This window comes from Loxodonta africana, chromosome 16 (assembly GCF_030014295.1).
Source record: "Loxodonta africana isolate mLoxAfr1 chromosome 16, mLoxAfr1.hap2, whole genome shotgun sequence".
Taxonomy (NCBI): domain Eukaryota; kingdom Metazoa; phylum Chordata; class Mammalia; order Proboscidea; family Elephantidae; genus Loxodonta; species Loxodonta africana.
Window position 1 is genome coordinate 27,559,762 of NC_087357.1, and position 20,112 is coordinate 27,579,873.

The 20,112-nt window shown below is 38.8% G+C and overlaps 1 protein-coding gene across 4 annotated transcripts in view; it reads left to right on the top strand.

The window, feature by feature from the left end:
• Positions 1 to 20,112, top strand: part of SORCS1 (sortilin related VPS10 domain containing receptor 1) — a 579,047-nt gene that overhangs the window by 393,203 nt on the left and 165,732 nt on the right. For all 4 annotated transcript variants that reach the window (XM_064269343.1, XM_003409127.3, XM_003409128.3 and 1 more), the window contains exon 5: positions 3,427 to 3,500. In XM_064269343.1, the coding sequence (XP_064125413.1) occupies positions 3,427 to 3,500 (74 nt within the window). The remainder of the gene's footprint in view (positions 1 to 3,426; positions 3,501 to 20,112) is intronic.

Here is a 20,112-nt window from a genome sequence, read left to right on the forward strand (position 1 = left end):
TAAATATAGATATAAATGTACATTTATAGATTGTCATAGGTACACAAAAGCATGAACTGTGTTCCCCTTAAGCCCATGAAAAAAGCTCCGAGTTCAGAAAGAGAGTGAGGGGAGAGAGAGAAACAGACACTTCCAGACTGGGGCCTTGCTGCTGTTCCACAAGCCTATGCATTAAAATGAGGGATGTTCAGGACATGCTGGGGAGCAAGAAGCAAGCCGGGCTTCAAACTGGTTTGAACTGATTCTGTCATGGCCCATGAAATGAAACCAGAAGAGACCTAAATTTTTACAATTTGGGTAATTTGGCACAGTACCCAGAATGGGAAAAATTACTGTTTGAAGCCCTGGAATGGAAGACTCAGAAGAGGCACAGTGAACCCTTTCAGGAGCCCAGTGTGTGATATTGGATTATTACCAGGACTGTGGAGAGCAACACACATTCAAAGCAAAGCGGTCGGCTGCCATCTTTGAGCAGGGCACTGCCATCTTTGAACAGGGCACCCGTGTCTTCCATTCTGCTCAAAACCCAACAGGGAAGAGATTTGGTTACTATGCAACATGTACACTGCCCTTGTTTTCTAGAGGAAGATTGTTTCTAGCAGGGCTTCAGCCTGTAATTTTCCTGTTCCGGATATCATTCCTGTTCACCCAAATTTTGAAAAGTTGGGTCTGTTCCAGTGACATTTCCTCAGCCAAGATTGAACCAAGAAGAACCAATTTGAAGCCCTGCGCCATGCAAGGCATATGTACAGTGGTTGCCTGGGTTCCGAATTCAGAGGGTGTGATTTTCCCACCCCAGGTAACTCTCTGACAGGAGCTGTTTCCCAATCTCTTCTTTAAATGAATTGAGGTGTAGGATGTACCTAGGCAGTTGCAGCAGAGCGTGCTAGGGAAGGGAAAAAAAAATAGTAAAAAAGGAAAGACTTTGTTGTTGTTAGCTGCTGTCAAGTCAGCCTCTGATTCATGGTGACCCCACGCACAATGGAATAAAATGCTGCCCGGTCCCGCACCATCCCCGTGGTCAGCTGCAAATCAGACTGTTGTGATCCACAGGGTTTTCATTGGCTGATTTTCAGAAGTAGATCACTAGGAATTTCTTCCTAGTCTGTCTTAGCCTGAAAGCTCTGTTGAAACCTGTTTAGTATCATACCAACATTTAAGCTTCCAGTGACAGATGGGTGGTAGCTGCACATGAGGTACATTGGCTGGGAATCAAACTCCGGCCTCCCACATGGAAGGAAATAATTCTGCCACTGAACCACCAATGCCCTCAAAAAAAAAAAAAAAATGAAGACTTAGAAGAATGTTATTCAGTGCTAAACAGAAATGAGCTCTTAAGTTTCAAAAGGCATAGAGGAATCTCAAATGCATTCTCTTGTACATAAGGTCGCTATGAGTCAGAACCAACCTGAAAGCACCTAATAGGTGGAAGAAGCTAGTCCAAAGAAGCTATATAGTATGATTCCAACTATATGACATTCTGGAAAAGGCAAAACTATAGAGACAGCAAAAACATCAGTGGTTGTCAGAGGGCAGGGGACTGAGAAGGGGTGAATAGGTGGACCACAGGGCATCTTCAGGGCAGTGAAACTGTTCTGTATTAGCCTGTAATTGTGGACACATGACATTGTGCATTTGTGTTTCACCCTGATGTAACTATGTACTTTATCTAATAATAGTACATCAATATTGTTTCCCCAATTGTAACGCATATACCACCTGAATGCAAAATGTTAGTAATAGGAGAAACAGTGTGCAGTGGGGAACTCTACTTTCTGCAGTTTTTCTATAAACCTAAAACTGCTCTAAAATTAAAGTCTTAAAAAAAAAAGAGACTTAGAAATAGCCACAGATTCTCCTTGGCTGGATGCCCATATACTGTGTAGTTGGAATCATTCAGGCTGCTGGATTTAGTAGCCGTATATTTCAGCCTTTTTTGGTTTCAGGATGTGTTTTGATCCCAGAGACAAAATGATGTAGCAGTCTCTTTCAAGGGTCAGTAAATACTCAACTTGAACTCTGTTGTTCCTTGGACACGCCTGGTGCATCTGCAGCCTGAGTGAGTCACTTGGTGAGTCATTTGACCTCTCACTGAGTGCTGGGCTCGGGGACAGTGGAGAAGGCTGGGCAGTTGTGGTATGCAGAGCAGTGTGACTCACCATCCAATCATTCTGGGAATTGGCAGTGAGTTGGTGGAAGATAGGGGTGCAAGTGGGTTACAGACCAGGCACACTGAAGAAGGAAATGTTCCAAATGATACTTTTTAAACCAGTGGTCATATGCCCATGGGAGCCAGAGTACGCGTAGCAGGAGGAATCTGTGGGCTGCATTAGAGGAGACGTCTAGAGGCAGAAGAGGGCTCCATGGTGCTGAAAAGATTATCAGAGAGCGGCAGTGATAACAAGGGAGCAAGGAAGAACAGGATTTAAAAGAAGTGTGGGTATGTGGAAGGTCAGTCCCCATTTCATGAGCAGTGACTTTCTGGAATTGCCCTTGGAGAGTATACTGAAGGAGTATAGCAGGTAGATTTGAAATCTTACCAGCTGTGTAACCATCTGTAAATGGCCATAATAAAAGGTCCTGTATCCCAGGGATGGTGTGTGGATTAAATGAATCAACTGATCATATTAGGAGCTTATTCAATGTCACCTGCCATTATTATACTTTGATATTCTTCTGTTTACAGGATCAATTCTAGCTTCCTTATTTGATTTGCATTCATGGCCTTTCCCCAGTTGCCCTCAACCTATTCATCCAAATTTATTTCACTTCTACAAATATGGGCCCTTAGCTTTAGCTAGGCTTATTCATACCCTGTCCCTAGATATCTCTCCACTTTGATCCATGTGAGTAATACCTTTCCCATTTTTGTCAATTTGAGTGCTGTCATTCTTCCTTGGTCCCAACTGCATCTCCCCAACATCTGTGAAGCATCCTTGGTTGACGCTTGAGTCTTCTTCCTCTGCATTTCTTTTTCACTGGCTGCTTCATGTATTCTTTCTTGTTTTAGTTAGGTCCAGGTTGTAATACGTGCTCTTCAAGAGTCAAGTCTAGATTTTGCAGTTGTTTACATCCCCCATAATGCTTTGTACGTGCTAGGTTAAGTGGTAGAGCTAACTTTGTCACCAGGCGGAACTGGTTAAGTGTGCTAGTTCCACTACTTACTTGGTATATGATCTCCAACAAGTCAGTTAATCTTTCTGAGCCTCAGTTTCCACAACTGTAAAATGGAGGTATTAGTATCTACCTTTCAGAATTTATGTGAAGAGTAGAGATGATATATGTGGAGCTCTCATCTGTAATCTATAGCAGGTTCTCAATAAATGAAAGCTATTATCATCATTATTACTGTTGATTAAATGAACTGATGTTTGTGTATTGAATATGTGATAGATCGTGGTGCTGAATAATTTCTGTTCTCTGCAGTTGTACAGCTCTGCTGAATTTGGGAGGAGGTGGCAGCTTATCCAGGAAGGGGTCGTACCAAACAGGTTTTACTGGTAAGTCACACTGTATTTTGTAGCGTGTTAACACGTCACCTGGTAGATGAGCATTGAAATCTTGTTCCCACCTTGATCTTGTACATGATGTCTGTTCTTACTGGACGTGCCACATGCCAATAGGAAAGAATGTGACGTTGGAGTAACAATCATTTTAAGGGAATACTAAAGCTGTGTCACAAATTTCTTTGTAAACTCAAAAGAAAAAATTGAGATTAGTGAACATCAGGTGCTTTGTAAGTGTTACTTTGTTACATTTGAGGGGACCTGCAAGACAGACATTTAAATAAAATTATAATAGTGATGTTTATTATTAAAATCATTATACACACATACATGTTCAGTAAAAGATTTTCAGTATAAGTAGGTCTTATTTATTCTAAAGGTAGGTTTCTCTCTCATTTCTGATTTCATGTCTTCCAGACCCTCTCCTCATCACATGGGACACGTCCAATATTCCTTCTTATCCTTCCAGAAATGTTCTATGAATTACCAAACACATATATGTGTATGTTCATTGAGTAAATTTCAGTTTACGCACGCTGTTAGGCCCAGGTTGTAATGTGTTCTATGCCTCTTTTTTTTTGGAGGGGATACAGTTAACAATGCATATGTCATCATTTTTAAATGGCTACATAGCATTTCACTCTAAGGATGTAGATTAGAGGTGAATCTTAGGCATATTTAACATACAAAAATAAGCTGTATACGCTGATGAGATGTGTGCTTGGGGAAAGGGCAATATGAAGATAGAGGGTAAGAGGGGAGAGATAGGAGACAAAGAAAATAATATTCTTTTGTTTTTAACCACCTTAACCCTATCCCCTTGATTAAACTAGATGGGGTTGAAGCAAAGAGAATTTACAGAAGTTAATTTTTGCTTTTGAGTTTCCACGGGCCTAGATTCTGCCAACATAAGAGCAAAGTATAGAACTTTCCAGTATAATTTTGACATTACTTGCCAATCCCTTTTGATTTTACAATTTAACTTCTCCTGAAAGGTGTGACTCTATCTTACTCTAATTTATCTTGTCAGATGCCTATGAAAAGGACATTTAGGTTGTTTTCCAGACTTTTACTGCTATAAAGAGTGCTACAAGGTATTTACTGAGACAAAAGTTTAAATATTCCTTGTTCACATCATTCAGAATAATAGGGGCATGACCTCTTAAAAGCCAATGAGCTCCCTCAAGTGCGCCAATAAAAGATGTCTTCCCCTTGCCCCTGACATGACATGGCCTCACATCACCCTCTGGACTTACACATGGAACCAATCACCAAAGCATCTAATACACACCCCTCCTATACACACACTTCTCCCACTTTTATATGAACTTCTAAGAGGAATGCATTTTTATCTTTCTCATTTTCAAACACTGGCCTAAAACCCCAATGGGAGTTGGAAGCGAGAGAACTACATTAGAGAAATCTCTTAAAAAGCTAGCAAAACTGCCTGGAAAACTGAAAGACAAACCATTTGCAAACAAACTGGCTCAAAGGTAACACAGACAGACTTCTATATGGAATGATGCTTTTTTAAACTTTTTTTTTAGTCATGAATACACATTTTTAACTAAGGAGGGTTTTTGTTGCATAGTTTAGTCACCTCTTTCCCACTGCTGTTCTTTCTCAGGGTTGGCTTGAGCCTTGCTTTCAGAGTCAAAATTTGCTTCTCCATTCTCCAGGAATTTATCTCTGGCTTTAAATGAGCCTTCCTTCTCTGATCTGCATTTTTTCTCTTCCAGACTTCCTTGTTTTGTCCCATATTCGTGAGACATCTTGCACCTGTGTTTTGTCTATAAATTATAAAGTAAGATTTTGGAAGGCAGATCCATGTCTCTTTCTTTTATTAAAAAAAAACCTTCTCTCTAGTTCTTCATGCACATGCGAGCCTGAGTTGCACAAGTTGTTTGTGATCGGCTGCTAACCAAAAGGTAGGCGGTTTGAACCTACCCAGCAGCTCTGTAGAAGAAAAGGCCTGGAAATTTGCTTCCACAAAGATTACAGCCAAGAAAGCTCTATGGAACAGTTTTACACTGTAACACATGGGTTGCCATGAGTCCAGGGCCGACCAGGGCCAGCTAACAACAATAACATATGCACATAGAAATGCCTCAGAAAATAACAAACGAGTAACTGAAATAAGCGAATGTGGTTCTGCTGGCTTATCTTGGAAATGGAGTTAATGCTTTGTCAATGAGAAAGGGACAAATCTTGCTTCATGCCCTGCTTTCATGTGATTGTATATATCTGCACGTGGCAGCCAGCAGTAGATGGTGGAAAGTAGCAATTCACAAAGGACTGGATATTCCAACCATCCGGAAAAAGAAAAGCATTGACTAAAAGGATGGACAAGAGAAAAGAGCTGAGGTGGAAATATTTGCCATGTAGGCAGTGCACAATGTTTTCTAGCACACTAGAGGTCTTATTTGCACACAGCACCGTTGTAGGTAAACAGACCTCATCACCAATTCTTATCTATTCCTTCGGAGTGGAAGGCCCTCTCTGAAAGCCCTAGTTATCAAAACCCTTGGAACTGTGCCTACTAAGTTAGAAATGTTCTTATAAAGAAAACACTATTCGTGATTTCTGTGAATTCTAATTAATCTGTCTGTTCAGTAAAACAAATAGCCCCCACCCTCAACTCTGTTGACAGGGAAGGACATCTTCCTGGTTTCAGTCCCAACACTATGATAAGCATCAGTCAACTCTTAAACTATTTAATCCTCATAACCACCTTATGAGGTAAGCACTTTAATCATTGTCATTAACAGATGAAGAGCCTATAACACAGCAAGGTTAAGTAACTTGTCCACAGTCACATAGCTGGAAAGTGGCAGAGCAAGGATTCAGGTGAAGGCAGGTTTGACTCTAAAATCCATGCACTATTCAATCAGCCTACTCTCTTGCCTCTGCCTCTTGGCATTCTTTTCTGGGCTGGGACTGCAAGCCCTGGAAATCCAACCCACAGAGGCAAATGAGTGGAGAAAACCCAAAGCTCTTTGGGCACTGTGCCTACATGTGTATCTCTCCAACTAGGCTTGGCAAATGGCTCCCAGGGGTCCTTTAAGCTTTTTTTTTTTCTTCTTCCCTGGAAAAGTCCTGAGGCCTTGTGAATTGCACGTTGCCGCGGCCGTTGATGTAAATCTTTTGGTCTCTGCCCATATGATTCTGTATTTTTTGACTCTGAGCAACTTCCTGAGGCTTGTAGAAAAGGCATCAATCAAAGCAATATAATAATCTCACCCTTGGAAACCATTATCTTCAAGATACACAGAAGCCATGGGCTATCTAGGATTATTCAGCAAACTTAAAAGAAATTCCTTTTAACCAGATCTCTTTGGAGCCCAGCTGTATGGAGGGGAATGAGGAGTACTTCTCTAGTGCTAAATTGAAGTATTAAGTGACCCTGGCTGATAACATGGATTTCCATGGGGAAGAAATGAAGAGGAATTCATATCATTTCTTCATCACCTAGCACATTTGAGGAATATCTGTATTTAGGGGGAGGGCAATAATAATGGAAGTAATTGATGACAATTATAAAATAACTATAGAATATAAAAGCTTGTCCTGTTAGTCTACCAACAAATTTTAAGCAAATATAAACTTTCTTCCTAGGAGTTCAGATTGCTTTCAAAATTTGTTTACATACGTACGGCATCTCATAAAATACTTCGTAGCACAATACGCCCTTAAATAGTGTCAAAGAAGAAAATCTTGTACTCTGTTAGGAATGAAAGAAAAGGAGTTTTATTGAGGAATGGAACAGCTCGAGCTGAGCAGTGCTAGATAGAAATACAGAGCACTCCAAGCAGAGAAAGGGGTCTGTATACATAGAGAACAAAGAAAAGGTAGGGGGTTAACGATTGATTGTTAATAAGATGAGCTTGAGATTGAAATCCTTTGAAATGTAAAGATCAGCCACTTGGTAGGAAGGAGTGAGTTACCACTTAGGTAAGAGGCATCAGCTGTTTCAGTTGTTCATGATTGCAGTCAGTTATGCATGATTGTAGTCATGAAAACATTTTTTGGGGGAACTAATTGTTTGCATCTTGACACATTCTTCCCACATGATTTACATCTTGATCTTTTGTTTCCTAGGAAGGCATGTTGGCACCCTCATTTTTACTTCTGACACAAGTGACTCTAGTTTGAAACTTTTCGATTTACATTTCCCCCTTTTGATAAAGCCTCCACTAGGGGGTGCTGATCACCCACAATGGCATAGCCTTTCTTCTTCAAGGGACTTTGTTTTCTTGAGGAGCTTTGGTTAATAAAATTTATTTTCTTCACCTTGCTGAGCTAATAGACCTCATCTTCAGGGTGAGTAGGTTTTATGAGGAACATCTTAACAGACAAGGCCACATTCAAGGAACATTTCTCAGCCAGGACAGAATGATAGAGGTCAAGATGAAACATACCCAAAGGAGACAAAGGGGAGATGATTAAAGAACACAATCGTTGGTGAAATCCTGTGAAACCAGCATGATTTTATGTGAATGATCAAATGGTTTTGAAGTGCAGTGCTTCATGAATAAAGTGTATTGAACTCAAGGAAAGCAGCATTTTATAATTGCAATAATAGAAATGAGGGAGAATATAAAAAGTCCAAAATAAAGTAGCAGTTTTTCCCACCATCAATCCCAAGAGGAAAACCAATTACTTATAATTTGTTAAGTAGGAAACCTGATTGTTAAGGTGAGATACTACATGTTGCATATGATTAAAATGGAGTGTAAGATTAGCACTATTGTCAGGAATATAAACACAACAATCAGTTTTAATAATGGCACAGGTGACTCTTTGTACAGTACTAAGGATGCTGAGGGCCGTTCAGTTTTGAAGAACTACTTCTGTCATTGTAGTCATTTCAGTACTCATTTCTTGGAGTCTATGGGGGGAATCATTAAAAAAAAAAAAAAAAACCCTGAATATATTCAGTCAGAACTTTGGCATGTGCCATAATATTTTCTAATCCTATTTGATGTACAAAAATAGAACTTAAATTATTATACCATTAAAACACATCTGGACTAATGATCTCTTAAAAGGGGGATGGCAGCTGGAAGAGGTAAGTCAGTTAATATTCATCCTTGGGTCCAGCTCAATCCTATAGTACATCTGCTAATCCATCCAGGTTGGAGCCAAGGCCAAAGGTTAGAGCCACAGAACCAGGATGTGTGCTGTTTCAGCTAGTCAAATAGTAAGAATCAGGAGATGAGAAAAACCCTTACCACAGGATATTCCGTAGCCAGCATAGTGTTATTAGTTACCGAAATAGCTGATTCTTATATTAAAAGAGGAAAATGGAAAAAAAAGTTTCTTGTCTCTTGAAAATAGAACATTGAATGTCAGCAATATTCTTGTATAAACTTTATAGGAATTCTTTTACTTTACTCAGTCCTATGTATTTATTCAACGGCACTGGGTTTTTTTAATGTAGTTAACTGTGGTTCCATGCAATCTTGGATCAACAGCAGTCTGAAAATCACATCTGCTTCTATATCAGAGCTTTAGAAGTCTTGATGTAGTCCAATAATATCCATGTTTGAAATATTGTAGCCCTCTTCTTAAGTTTGATATAGGCCATTTTTGTTCAAATATTTTGGTCAAGCATTTTCAGTGAATCAGCAAATTAAAACTTCTCTGCAGATGACAACTTAAAAATGGCCATGGTTAACTTAAAATAATACTTCTTATAAGTGGAAGATCTGATGGGAATTAATTACAAAAGTAATGCAAAGCCAAATAAAGTCAATAAAAAAAAACTTGACAAAAATATCTCTGAACATAATGAATACCCTTATTTTCTAAGAGCTTCTGATAGAACACATAATAATCTTGAGACATAATATTAAATAATCAGGACATACCAAAAATATGCCAAGATTATCAAGTCTCTAAACATCTGAATAGTAATAAAAACTCTGAGTAAACTATGTGAATTCCCCAGTTAAAACCATTGCCTTTGATGATGCTAGATTCAAAGGAAGCAAAGTTGCAACCAGGTTAGCAATTGAAATAATAAAATTATGACATAATATTATATACTTGCTGTTTAATATCAGGCAAACATTTACTAACACATAAAATTTAGTTCAAAGAAATTTTTGTTCCTCTCTTGATTTGACAACATGTTTCAGCTAACTCCTAACATATTAAATAAACTACTTTTTTTAGCACTTTTCTCTTTATCCAACAGAAACAAATCTTTTGTGGCTTTCCATGAAGTGTCACAGTTGTCAGGAGTTTATCACAGGTCATCGAGAAATAATTCTTGTATATTTAACCAGAGATCTTAAAGGTAAAAACCTTGGCTTTTTCCGAACCCATGTGACTTGGTTTTCAACTGAGGGGTTGATTCTCTTGGACCCTTGCCTTTGAGGAGATTGCACCAAGAATTAACTCTTCAACCCTGTAATCAAAGAAAATTTTGTTATCTTAACAGCAAGAAACCCAATCCTTTACTTCATGTGCTATTTGGTATTAAAGCTCTTAAAAATTCTCATAAATTAATCCATCAAACTTTAAGCTACAGTAAATAAGAACTTTGACCTAAGCACTTATTTATCATTAAACCAATAAGAGTAAGTTCTTTGAAGGAATATTATAATCTAATTTAATAATACAATCTGGAGGTAGGAAATTATTACATTTTCATAACCCTATCTTTTTGCATAATTGGATCCTTTAGAGAAGCAATTTAGAATAATTTGTCATTTTTTAACCAATCAAAATAAACAAGCTATCTTTTTCAGTGTACCTTTCAAATAGACCAGTTTATACCAAATTTTTCTCAATGTAGCTACTGAAAACCCAACTCATAAGACAGGTACAAGAAGCAGTTTTTCCACACAATAGAGAAGTCAGCACAACTAGACCAAAGCAAAAGCAAAGAAGTTTCGTGGATACACTCAAACACTCTGAGGGACAGAGTAACCAGGGCTGGGGCCTGGGAACCACAGTTCTGGGGAACATATAGGTCAGTTGGCATAATATAATTTATAAAGAAAATGTTCTACATCCCACTTTGATGAGTGGCATCTAGGGTGTTAAAAATCTTGTGAGCAGCCATCTAAGATACATCAATTGGTCCCATTCCACTGGGGGCAAAGGAGAATGAAGAAAACCAAAGGCACAAGGAAAATACTAGCCCGAAGGACTATAGGACCAAATGAACTAGAGGCTCCACCAGCCTGAGACCAGAAGAACTAGATGGTGCCCAGCTACAACCAACGACCGCCCTGACAGGGAACACAACAGAGAGTCTTGGACAGAGCAGGAGAAAAATGTAGAATGGAACTCAAATTTATGTAAAAAGACCAGGCTTAATGGTCTGACAGACTGAAGGAACCCCCAAAACTATGGCCCCCATACGCACTGTTAACCCAGAACTGACACCATTCCCTAAGTCCACTCTTCAGACGAAGATTGGACTGGACTGTAAAACAAAAAATAATACACTTGAGGAATGTGCTTCTTAGTTCAATCAGATATGAGACCAAATGGGCAGTTTCTGTCCAAAAGCAGGATGAGAAGGCAGGAAGGGATAGGAACTGGTCAAATGGACACAGGGATCCCAGGTTGGAAAGGAGGAGTGTACTGTCACATTGTGGGGATTGCAACTAATGTCACAAAACAGTATATGTATAAATATTTGAATGAGACATTAACTTGAGCTGTAAACTTTCACTTAAAGCACAATGAAAAAAAAAAAAAGAAGCAGCTTTTCTTGGAAGAGAAAAAACTAAGACTTAAGATACTACGTCATGAGAAAAAACAAAAACCTAACAATTGCTAGTCATGGATTCCTGAGACAAGACAGAACTCAGGCACAAAACAAGACAGAAAAACCACATAAATTCACTGGTCTGTGAGGCCAACTCAAAACCAAGGCTTATACTCAACACCACACAAGACAAATATATTTAAGAACCCAGTTTATTAAAATGCATACAAAATTCTTGGATGAGATCCACTCAATTCAGAAGAAAAACATGTTCTAGATAAACTCATTAAGTTTTCAGAGTTTCAGATGGAGGTATTTTATTCAGACCCTTTAACTAAAACTGAGCATTAAACAAAAGTCTCAAAAACAAACAAAAAGCAAATGGGAACTCATTTTCCTGAAGTGATCACTGAAATTCTAAATTACTTCAACTACATTCAGCTTATGTCCTTCTTGAATAGGAATATCAAAACAGCATCCAGGTAGGGGGGAAATCCAGGCTCATTTATTAAGGATGTTAAGAATTTTATTCTCTTTTTTTTGTTTTTTGAGTTGAAATTTTGGTTTCCCAGAGTCAAATGAAATTCCTAGCAGGGAACCTACTGTGGGGTTTTGGTCAGTTACACAGTGTGCCTGCTTGCATGAGAGTTTTCTTGTGGTTGGTGGGCAGCCTAGTGCTCTGGCCCATCTTATGTCTTAGCCTATCCTTTAATGGGTGGCCTTCTGTTGGTGGTGAGCACCATAAGGGCATCTAAGATTCTTGACCCATGCCCATATATTTTCATGGCTTAAAGACTCTGGGATTTCTTTGTAACAACCATACACGCATATGGCACTGAAATCCATTGACTGCAGACGTACATGTGCGTGCACATGTGTAAACCCACAAACATATGCAGATTGAAGCACATCTAGAGTGGACTTCACTTGTTAAACTAGGGAGTTGTAATAGATGATGTCTGTCCTTCCTTCCAGCATGAAAAGGTTAGAATTCTAAGCCATTGAAGAGAGAAAGATTCTGGATTATTAAAAGAAACGCTCTTCTATGTACTGGACTATTTATTCATCCAACAGACTGTTTCAAGGAGTGATGAGATCCACGTAAGCACAGAAATTCAAGCAAAGGCAGAACTACTGCATCCTAGACTGCTGTCCCAGGGAGGCCTGCCTTAGACTGATGATATTGACAAATACTTTACATTTTTAGAATATCGGATTCAGGAGAAGAACTCAGAACCCTACTTTCTTTGGCGTATGAGCTTTGTTTCCTCTTATATTCTTCCTCATTCACCCTGGTTCTGAGTGGCTCTCCTCTGAATGATGTGCAGTTAGGGTGAGGAGCAGGGAGGCAGGAAACTGTTCAAGAGCTCGTATCCCAAGAGGTGACCTGGGGCATTTCTCTGTATTAGAAGTGCTAGATAAGAGAATTTCCATTTTTCTTGAGAGACCTCATGTTTTATCCATTTTGGTTTTTCCTCTGTTAATGATTTACACATGGATTCTATTTTCCCACCCTCTTGCACCTTCCTCCACTTCTTAATTTCTTCCTGTGATTAGCAGATTTTCTCTACAAATTAAGTTCAGTTTCCACTACTGCAGTGTGATCGTGAGCCCATCAATTTTCACCTGACCTTCATTGACTAATGGCCACCGCTGATTTCTGTTCTTATCTTGATGATTTCCTGTCCCCACGGGCTGTGGCTCTCTTATCTCTGAACAAATGAAACTTGGCCACTGCTCTGGATTTCCACTAAGATCTCTTATGATGGCAGAGTGCATGAGATGACAGTGACTGAGAAAAGAGATGGAGAATCCTTGTAATTATGACTTCCTAATTTAGAGTTATATTAAAAGAAATTGGCTTATGCCTTAGTGAATAGACCTCACTTACCCTTCAAACTCAAGTGTCTCTGGATTTGTACAGTGTCTAGTTGGCTGTCTGTGATTACTCTTGCCCATTCAATCAGAGATCACCTTTGAATGTTGCCTCAGTCAATAAGAAAGGGTATTGTTTAGTGTTTAAGAGTGAGATTTCTACAGTGAGATTGTCTTTGTTAGAATTCTACTTAAAAAGGGTGTGCCATTCAGCTATTTAATAAACTTCTTTAAGCCTAGCAGTCTTCTTGTACAAAATGGTCATCACAACAGTATCTTCCCCATATGCTTCTGTAAGGATTAAAATGAGATAATTCAGGCAAACTCTAAACACATATAATGTGTAATGAATGATGTTAACTATTAAATATTGCTAATGATTTTTAAGAACAGGGATTGGAGAAATGTTGGGTATTAATGAGTTTCTGAATGTGAATGTGGCAATCTCATGTAGATAGTCGGTTTTAAAATTTATATTTTCAATACGAGCATGCCTTTTATTTATTTATTTATTTTGTTATCCCTGAGTCAGAAAAGTCAGCTTCCTGTTTTTATTTTGTAGCTCCTAAAACATTTGAGAAGAGTGCGTTACCCAATTCACCAAATAGCAATTGCATAATTTTCAGAGATAAATTTGACCAAGAAGATAGAGGAAACACAGTCCCTGCCTTCAAGGGGGTTGCAGCTGCTGAGGTGGGACTGCAAAGGGAGTTGATGTAGAAGTACATGGATGGATGTTGCCCCTACATAGATCCTGCTTTCTGAGTGCACAGCCAGGCATCTGGCTGTGCACCCAAGGCCACAAGGCTGGTGGTAGTCTAGAAAAGAAGTTGAACATGGAATTGGGAAGGGAAGAGCAAGGATAAATGAACCTACCAGTACTTCTGAATCTGCTTCTCGTTAGCTCTAACCACTATGACCTTCCGAGTAAGAGAGCTGCTGCCTCTGCTGCCTTCCAAATCTCACACGTATTTCCATTTGCTCAGTTCCAACTTAAAAACATACCAAACCAAAAACCAAGTCATTTGCTGTCTAGTCAGCTCCTACTCATGGCAACCCCATGTGTTTCAGAGTAGAACTGTGCTCTATGGGCTTCCAGGGCTGTAACATTTTGGAAGCAGATTGTTAGGCCTTTCTTTCAAGGTGCCTCTGGGTGGGTTCAAACTACCAACGTTTCAGTTAGTAGTTAAGTGCATAAGTATTTGTACCACCCAGGGACTCCCTGAAAACATACAGGGTCTGGGAAATGTAGTTCCAACTTCACCAAGTTGATTCAGTACAAAATCACCAGAGTTCAACCCTTATAAACTTGGCAATTATGCTTTTTTAAAACTGTGCATAACCTCAAATAAAAACAAGAACAGAATCATGCTTCCACCAAACATGGAGTAAATATCCCTGGTACAATATAATAAATATCTCTCCTAAATGATGAGACGTATTTCCATATGTCACGTTATCTGTCTTTGGGTGGTATTCCTCTTCTAGCTGAGTCATACTTCCCCTTTCAATGTCCTATAACCTAAATACTGAGATGTAACAAATAACTATTATGCATCTTATGTTGAAAAGCAGGGAAATATAGGAGAAAAAAATATGATTGTGGGAAGGGGATTCTAGGAAATTTTCGTAGGGAGAGGGCTTTGTCTGTTGCTAGGTCCAAAAACAGATGTAATTGTACAAAGAATTTGGACAGTGAAGTGCCTAGAACAATGTCTAGCATATATGACATACAAGCAAATCTAGAATTTCATCATATGAAGAGGCATCATTATTTTATGTACCCCTCAAAGAAATACTGTCAATTAAACTATGATGTTTCATTGACTTAAAATCACATCCTGATTTAAGAGAAGCTAAAGTGAGGGGCGGTGGGGGCGGGTGGGTGGGGGAATTGAACATTTTGGAATTGATGAAATTGGTGCTTAGTAAATATTTATTTAATTAATGAAGAAAAGAAGGAATGAATATTGGGAATGAAGTAGCCACAAATATTTGCTTTTTAAATCAAAGGTGAGATAGTGTTATCTTAGTAGATAACTCTGAAGATGTGGAGGGGAAAATTCTAGACAGGAGGGTAGCAAAGACCCAGAAACTGAGGGTTGGCTCATTAGACTAGTAAGAATGCAGTGTGGAGAGAGAGAGATTCTAAAACCAGCTGCAAGACTAGTGAATCCACGTTTGTGACCAGCCCTCATGTATTATACATCAGAATCTCAGGATTCCTGAATATCTTAGAAGTCATCCCATCTGACCTCCTATGGCCTGCAGGATTCCCTTCTACAAAGTGCTGGATAAAAGGCTGAAAATAGCTTTTTGAATTTAGAATGGAACTTTGTTTATCTGTCCATCAGGGCCTGTCATTTTCTAAGGAGAATAACCAGAGGAAATGGACCTTGCCCACTGTTTTTTATTGTTGTCTCTGGCACTTAAAACATCAACACCTCTCAACAGAGCAGTCCCATAATTTAGAGAAAGCTGTCAAGGTTTTCACAGGCATGGCAAGATGCGGCCTGGGGTGGGGGACAGTACTTGCTGCAGCATTTACGAGATTTATGGTAAAGGGTTTTACATGAGTGCTGAAGTTTAAGGCAGATAAATCCCAGAAGACAAATACTACCAATAATTGAATTACAAAGCCATTATCATGTGCTGAACAGAGCAACTTTATGACTCTATTGTGACAAGATGAAACTAGTTAGAATATTTATGTGCCTGGCATGGCTTCTGCATTACCATCCGAGAGAACAAACTAGCTCTTCCCTGTGCCTCCTATGAGCAGTTAGTCTTCCTGAGCGATTCAGTAGCCAAGGAAAGCAAGATGCGTAAAAGAGAGGAATCCAAAATAGACACAGCACATAGCCACGTTAGATGCAGCTTCACATTTGACCTCACATTTCAACAGCTCCTGGGCCCAACATATTTCTGTTGTCAGCTGAAATCAACCCCTTCCCATCATAACCAGGGCACCCGTAGAATAAATAAGAACTCTGGCTGTCAGCATTGTTTTCTACATCTGAACTAATAGAGAGTGAGAACATCCCAGTAATAGGGACCGCTATTCCATCCTTATCATTTTTTGGGAAAAATAAGGTGACTTTATTTTTTTTGGTGATTGTTGGAAACCATACATCATAAAATTCTGACAAAATTATACAGTATTTTCACCTGCTTTGGATGATAAAGTGACAACATGACCAATCTATTCCACCTAATAACATTGACTTGAATTTCCAGTTTATAAGTACCCTGGTATAATTGAGTATATACTTACAAGAGTTGGGTATAGTTTAAAACTTTTTACTTTGAGCTGATTTTAGAATTACAGAAAATTGCAAATGTACTACAGAGTTCCTGTATAATTTTCACCAGTTTTCCCTAATTTTAACATCTTATGTGATTTTTTTTTATATACAATGCTCAAAACTAAGATTACCTGGACACCCCTTCAGCTCAGTCATGAGGTCACTCCTGAGGTTCATCCCTGAGCCAGAGATTGAACAGGCCCATGCCCTGCGGGAGGGACTGGAAGGCAGAAGGGAACAGGAAAGCTGGTAATAGGGAACCCAGGGTTGAGAAGGGAGAGCATTGACATGTCATGAGGTTGTTAACCAATGTCATACAATAATGTGTATACTGTTTGATGAGAAACTAGTTTGTTCTGTAAACCTTCATCTAAAATTCAATAAAAAATAAATAAAAACTAAGAAATTAGTGTAGTACTATCAACTAAACTGGATACTCTGGATTCCCCCAGTTTTTCTACTGCTGTTCTTTTTTGTCTTCCAAGATCCATTCCAGAATCCTATATTACATTTAGTTGTCATGTGTTTTTTAGTCTCCTTCATTCTGTGACAGCTCCTCAGATATTCCTTGTCTCTCATGGCCTTGACTCTTTTGAAGAGTACTGGTCAGGTATTTTATAGAATGTCCCCCAATCTGCATTTGTCTGATATTTTACCACGATTACAAAGGTAAATTTTTTTGGAAAAATATCACAAAAACTATGTGTCCTTCCCATTACATCACATCAAGAAGCACGTGATAACAATATGTTTTATTGGTGATGATAACTTGGTTTATTAGTGATCATTAACCTTGATCACCCTATCCCTTGGCCAGATTTTTCCATTGCAAAGTTACTCTTTATCCTTTTCGACACTCTTTTTGTTAGAAGTGAGTCATAAATCCTGCTCTCACTAAACCAAAGCTACCTGCGGCGGTCAAGTCGGTTGTGACTCATAGGGACCCTATAGGGCAGAGTAGAACTGCCCTACAGGTTTTCCAAAGAGTGGCTGGTGGGTTCAAAATGCCAACCTTTTCGTTAGTAGCCAAGTTTTTAACCACTGAGCTACCAGGGCTCCGCTCTCACTAAAGAGAAGGATGATTAAGCTCCAACTCCTGGAGGGAGGAGTATTTAAAAAAAAAAAAATTGTGAATTTATATTAAAATCACTACAATAATCCATAAACATTTTGGGAGAGATACTTTCAGTCTATGTGTTTTGTCCACCAATTTTAGCACTTATTAGTAGGTTTTACCTGCAGTAATTATTACTGTAATGTCCTAATGGTAATTTTCTATCCATCCTTTCTTCCACATTTATTAATTGGAATGTTTCTCAACCATTTACTTACTTGTGCCATTATTTAGTTGCTGAGCCAATGGGGTGACCAGAAAAGAGGTTGAAAAAGCCCAATTCTAGATCATGTTCTGACTCTCTCTTTACTAGTGTTTCTTCCTCAGATAGTGCTCTCCCAGTCTCTCAGCTGGCACCAGTTAATCCCTACTGGGTGGGTTGGGCCTTAAAGTGCCACTTGCTAATTAAGGGCAAGACTCTTTCGCTAATAAAGCTTTTTTTTAAGAGACATTTTAGGCTGGAGAACCTCAGAAGGGAAATTCCTTTTTCCTTTGACGGATTTGCTTGTTGGGCCATGAAACATGGGGTTTTTACCCCAGTAGTCCTGGGGCCTCCCCTGGTTTGTTCAGTTGGACACCACACAAAACTCTCACCACAAGGAGGGTGGCATGGGGGTAATCCCCATTACACACACACAAACACACACACACACACACACACACACACACACAGAGTTTATTTGCTCTTTCTCCTCTCCTCTGTCCTGGCCAAGAAAAAAAGCAAGACTTGCTGCTCCCAAAAAACAAAACAAACTGTAGGAAGTGTGTTGCCCTGCGTTGTTAATAGTAATTTTTGTTACCAAAACCAAGAATGTAAGTTCCAAGATTGGCCAGCTGAAAAATATGGGAAAAAATTCGTACAGGAAGTGGGTCAATAACCTAAACATGGAGCACTTTTATAAATCGTTGTTGTTGTTAGGTGTTGTCGAGTAGGTTCCAACTCCTAGTGACCCTGTGTAGAACAGATCAAGATCAAAACATTGCCTGGTCCTGCGCATCCTCACAATCATTGCTACGTTTCAGCACATTTTTGCAGTCACTGTGTCAGTCCATCTCATTGCGGGTCTTCCTCATTTTTGCTCACCCTCTACTTTACCAAGCATGATGTCATTCTCTAGGGACTGGCCCCTCCTGATAACATGTTCAGAGTAAGTAAGACATAGTCTCACCATCCTCGCTAAAAAGGATTATTCTGTCTGCGCTTCTTCCAAGACAGATTTGTTCTTTCTTCTGTCAGTCCGTGGCATATTCAATATTCTTTGCCAATATCATAATTCAAAAGCATCAGTTTTTTTTGGGTGTCCCTTATTCATTGTACAGCTTTTGCATGTATATGAAAAAGAGATGATTGAAAATACCATGGCTTGGGGATCAGACAGGTCTTAACTCCTCAAAGTGACATTTTTACTTTTTAACACATCAAAGAGGCCTTTTGCAGCAGATTTTCCCAATGTAATATGTCATTTGATTTCTTGACTGCTGTTTCCCTGGGCATTGATTGTGGATCCAAGCAAAATGAAATCCTTGGCCACTTCAGTCTTTTCTCCATTTATCATGATGTTATTTATTGGTCCAGTTGTGATGATTTTTGTTTTCTTTATGTTGAGGTGTAATCTACACTGAAGGTTGAATTCTTTGATCTTCGTCAGTAAGTGCTTCAAATCCTCTTCACTTTCAGCAAGCACTATGTTTACCTGTGTTTTATTGACTATGCAAAGGCATTCAACTGTGTGGATCATAACAAATTATGGGTAACATTGTGAAGAATGGGGATTCTAGAGCACTTAATTGTGCTCATGCGGAACCTGTACATAGATCAAGAGGCAGTTGTTCTAACAGAACAAGGGGATACTGCATGGTTTAAAATAGGAATGGTGTGCTCCAGGCTTATAACCTTTCACCACACTTACTCAGTCTGTATGCCAAACATATAATCCGAGAAAGCTAGACTATATGACGAAGAACATTGCTGTCATGATTGGAGGAAAACTAATAACTTGTGACATGCAGATAACACAACCTTATAAATCAATAGCTTTAATAAAAACTTCTCTATAGATATAAGAGCCAAGAACATGAACAAAAAATTTATAGAAGAAAAAAAAGGTGGAAATTAACATAAAAATATTTAATCTCACCATTAGGAAATAAAAATTAAAACTAAAAGAAGATGGCAGTTTTTACTTATAAAATGAATGGAATTTTTTGAGAAGAGAATACTTAGCCTTGAGAAGATTTGAGAAATGGACACTCTTCTACACTGTTCGTGGGAGTGTAATTTGTATAAACTTTCTGGAGGACAGTTGGACAATATCTATCAGGAGTATTAAGCAAATGTTCCTAGTCTTTGAGCCAGTATTCCCTCTTTTAATAACCTAATTGAAAAATGACAGGTATATGTAAAATTGTATGTACAGAGATAATCAGCTCAGCATCATATATATGAGTAAGATGTTAGACACTACCAATACCCTGTAATCAGAAAACCAGCTAAGTAAATTTAGAATAGTGTACAATTAGGAAAAAAAACTCAAATATATGATATACAGTATAGAAAAAAAAATTTTTTTCTATACTGTATAGCAT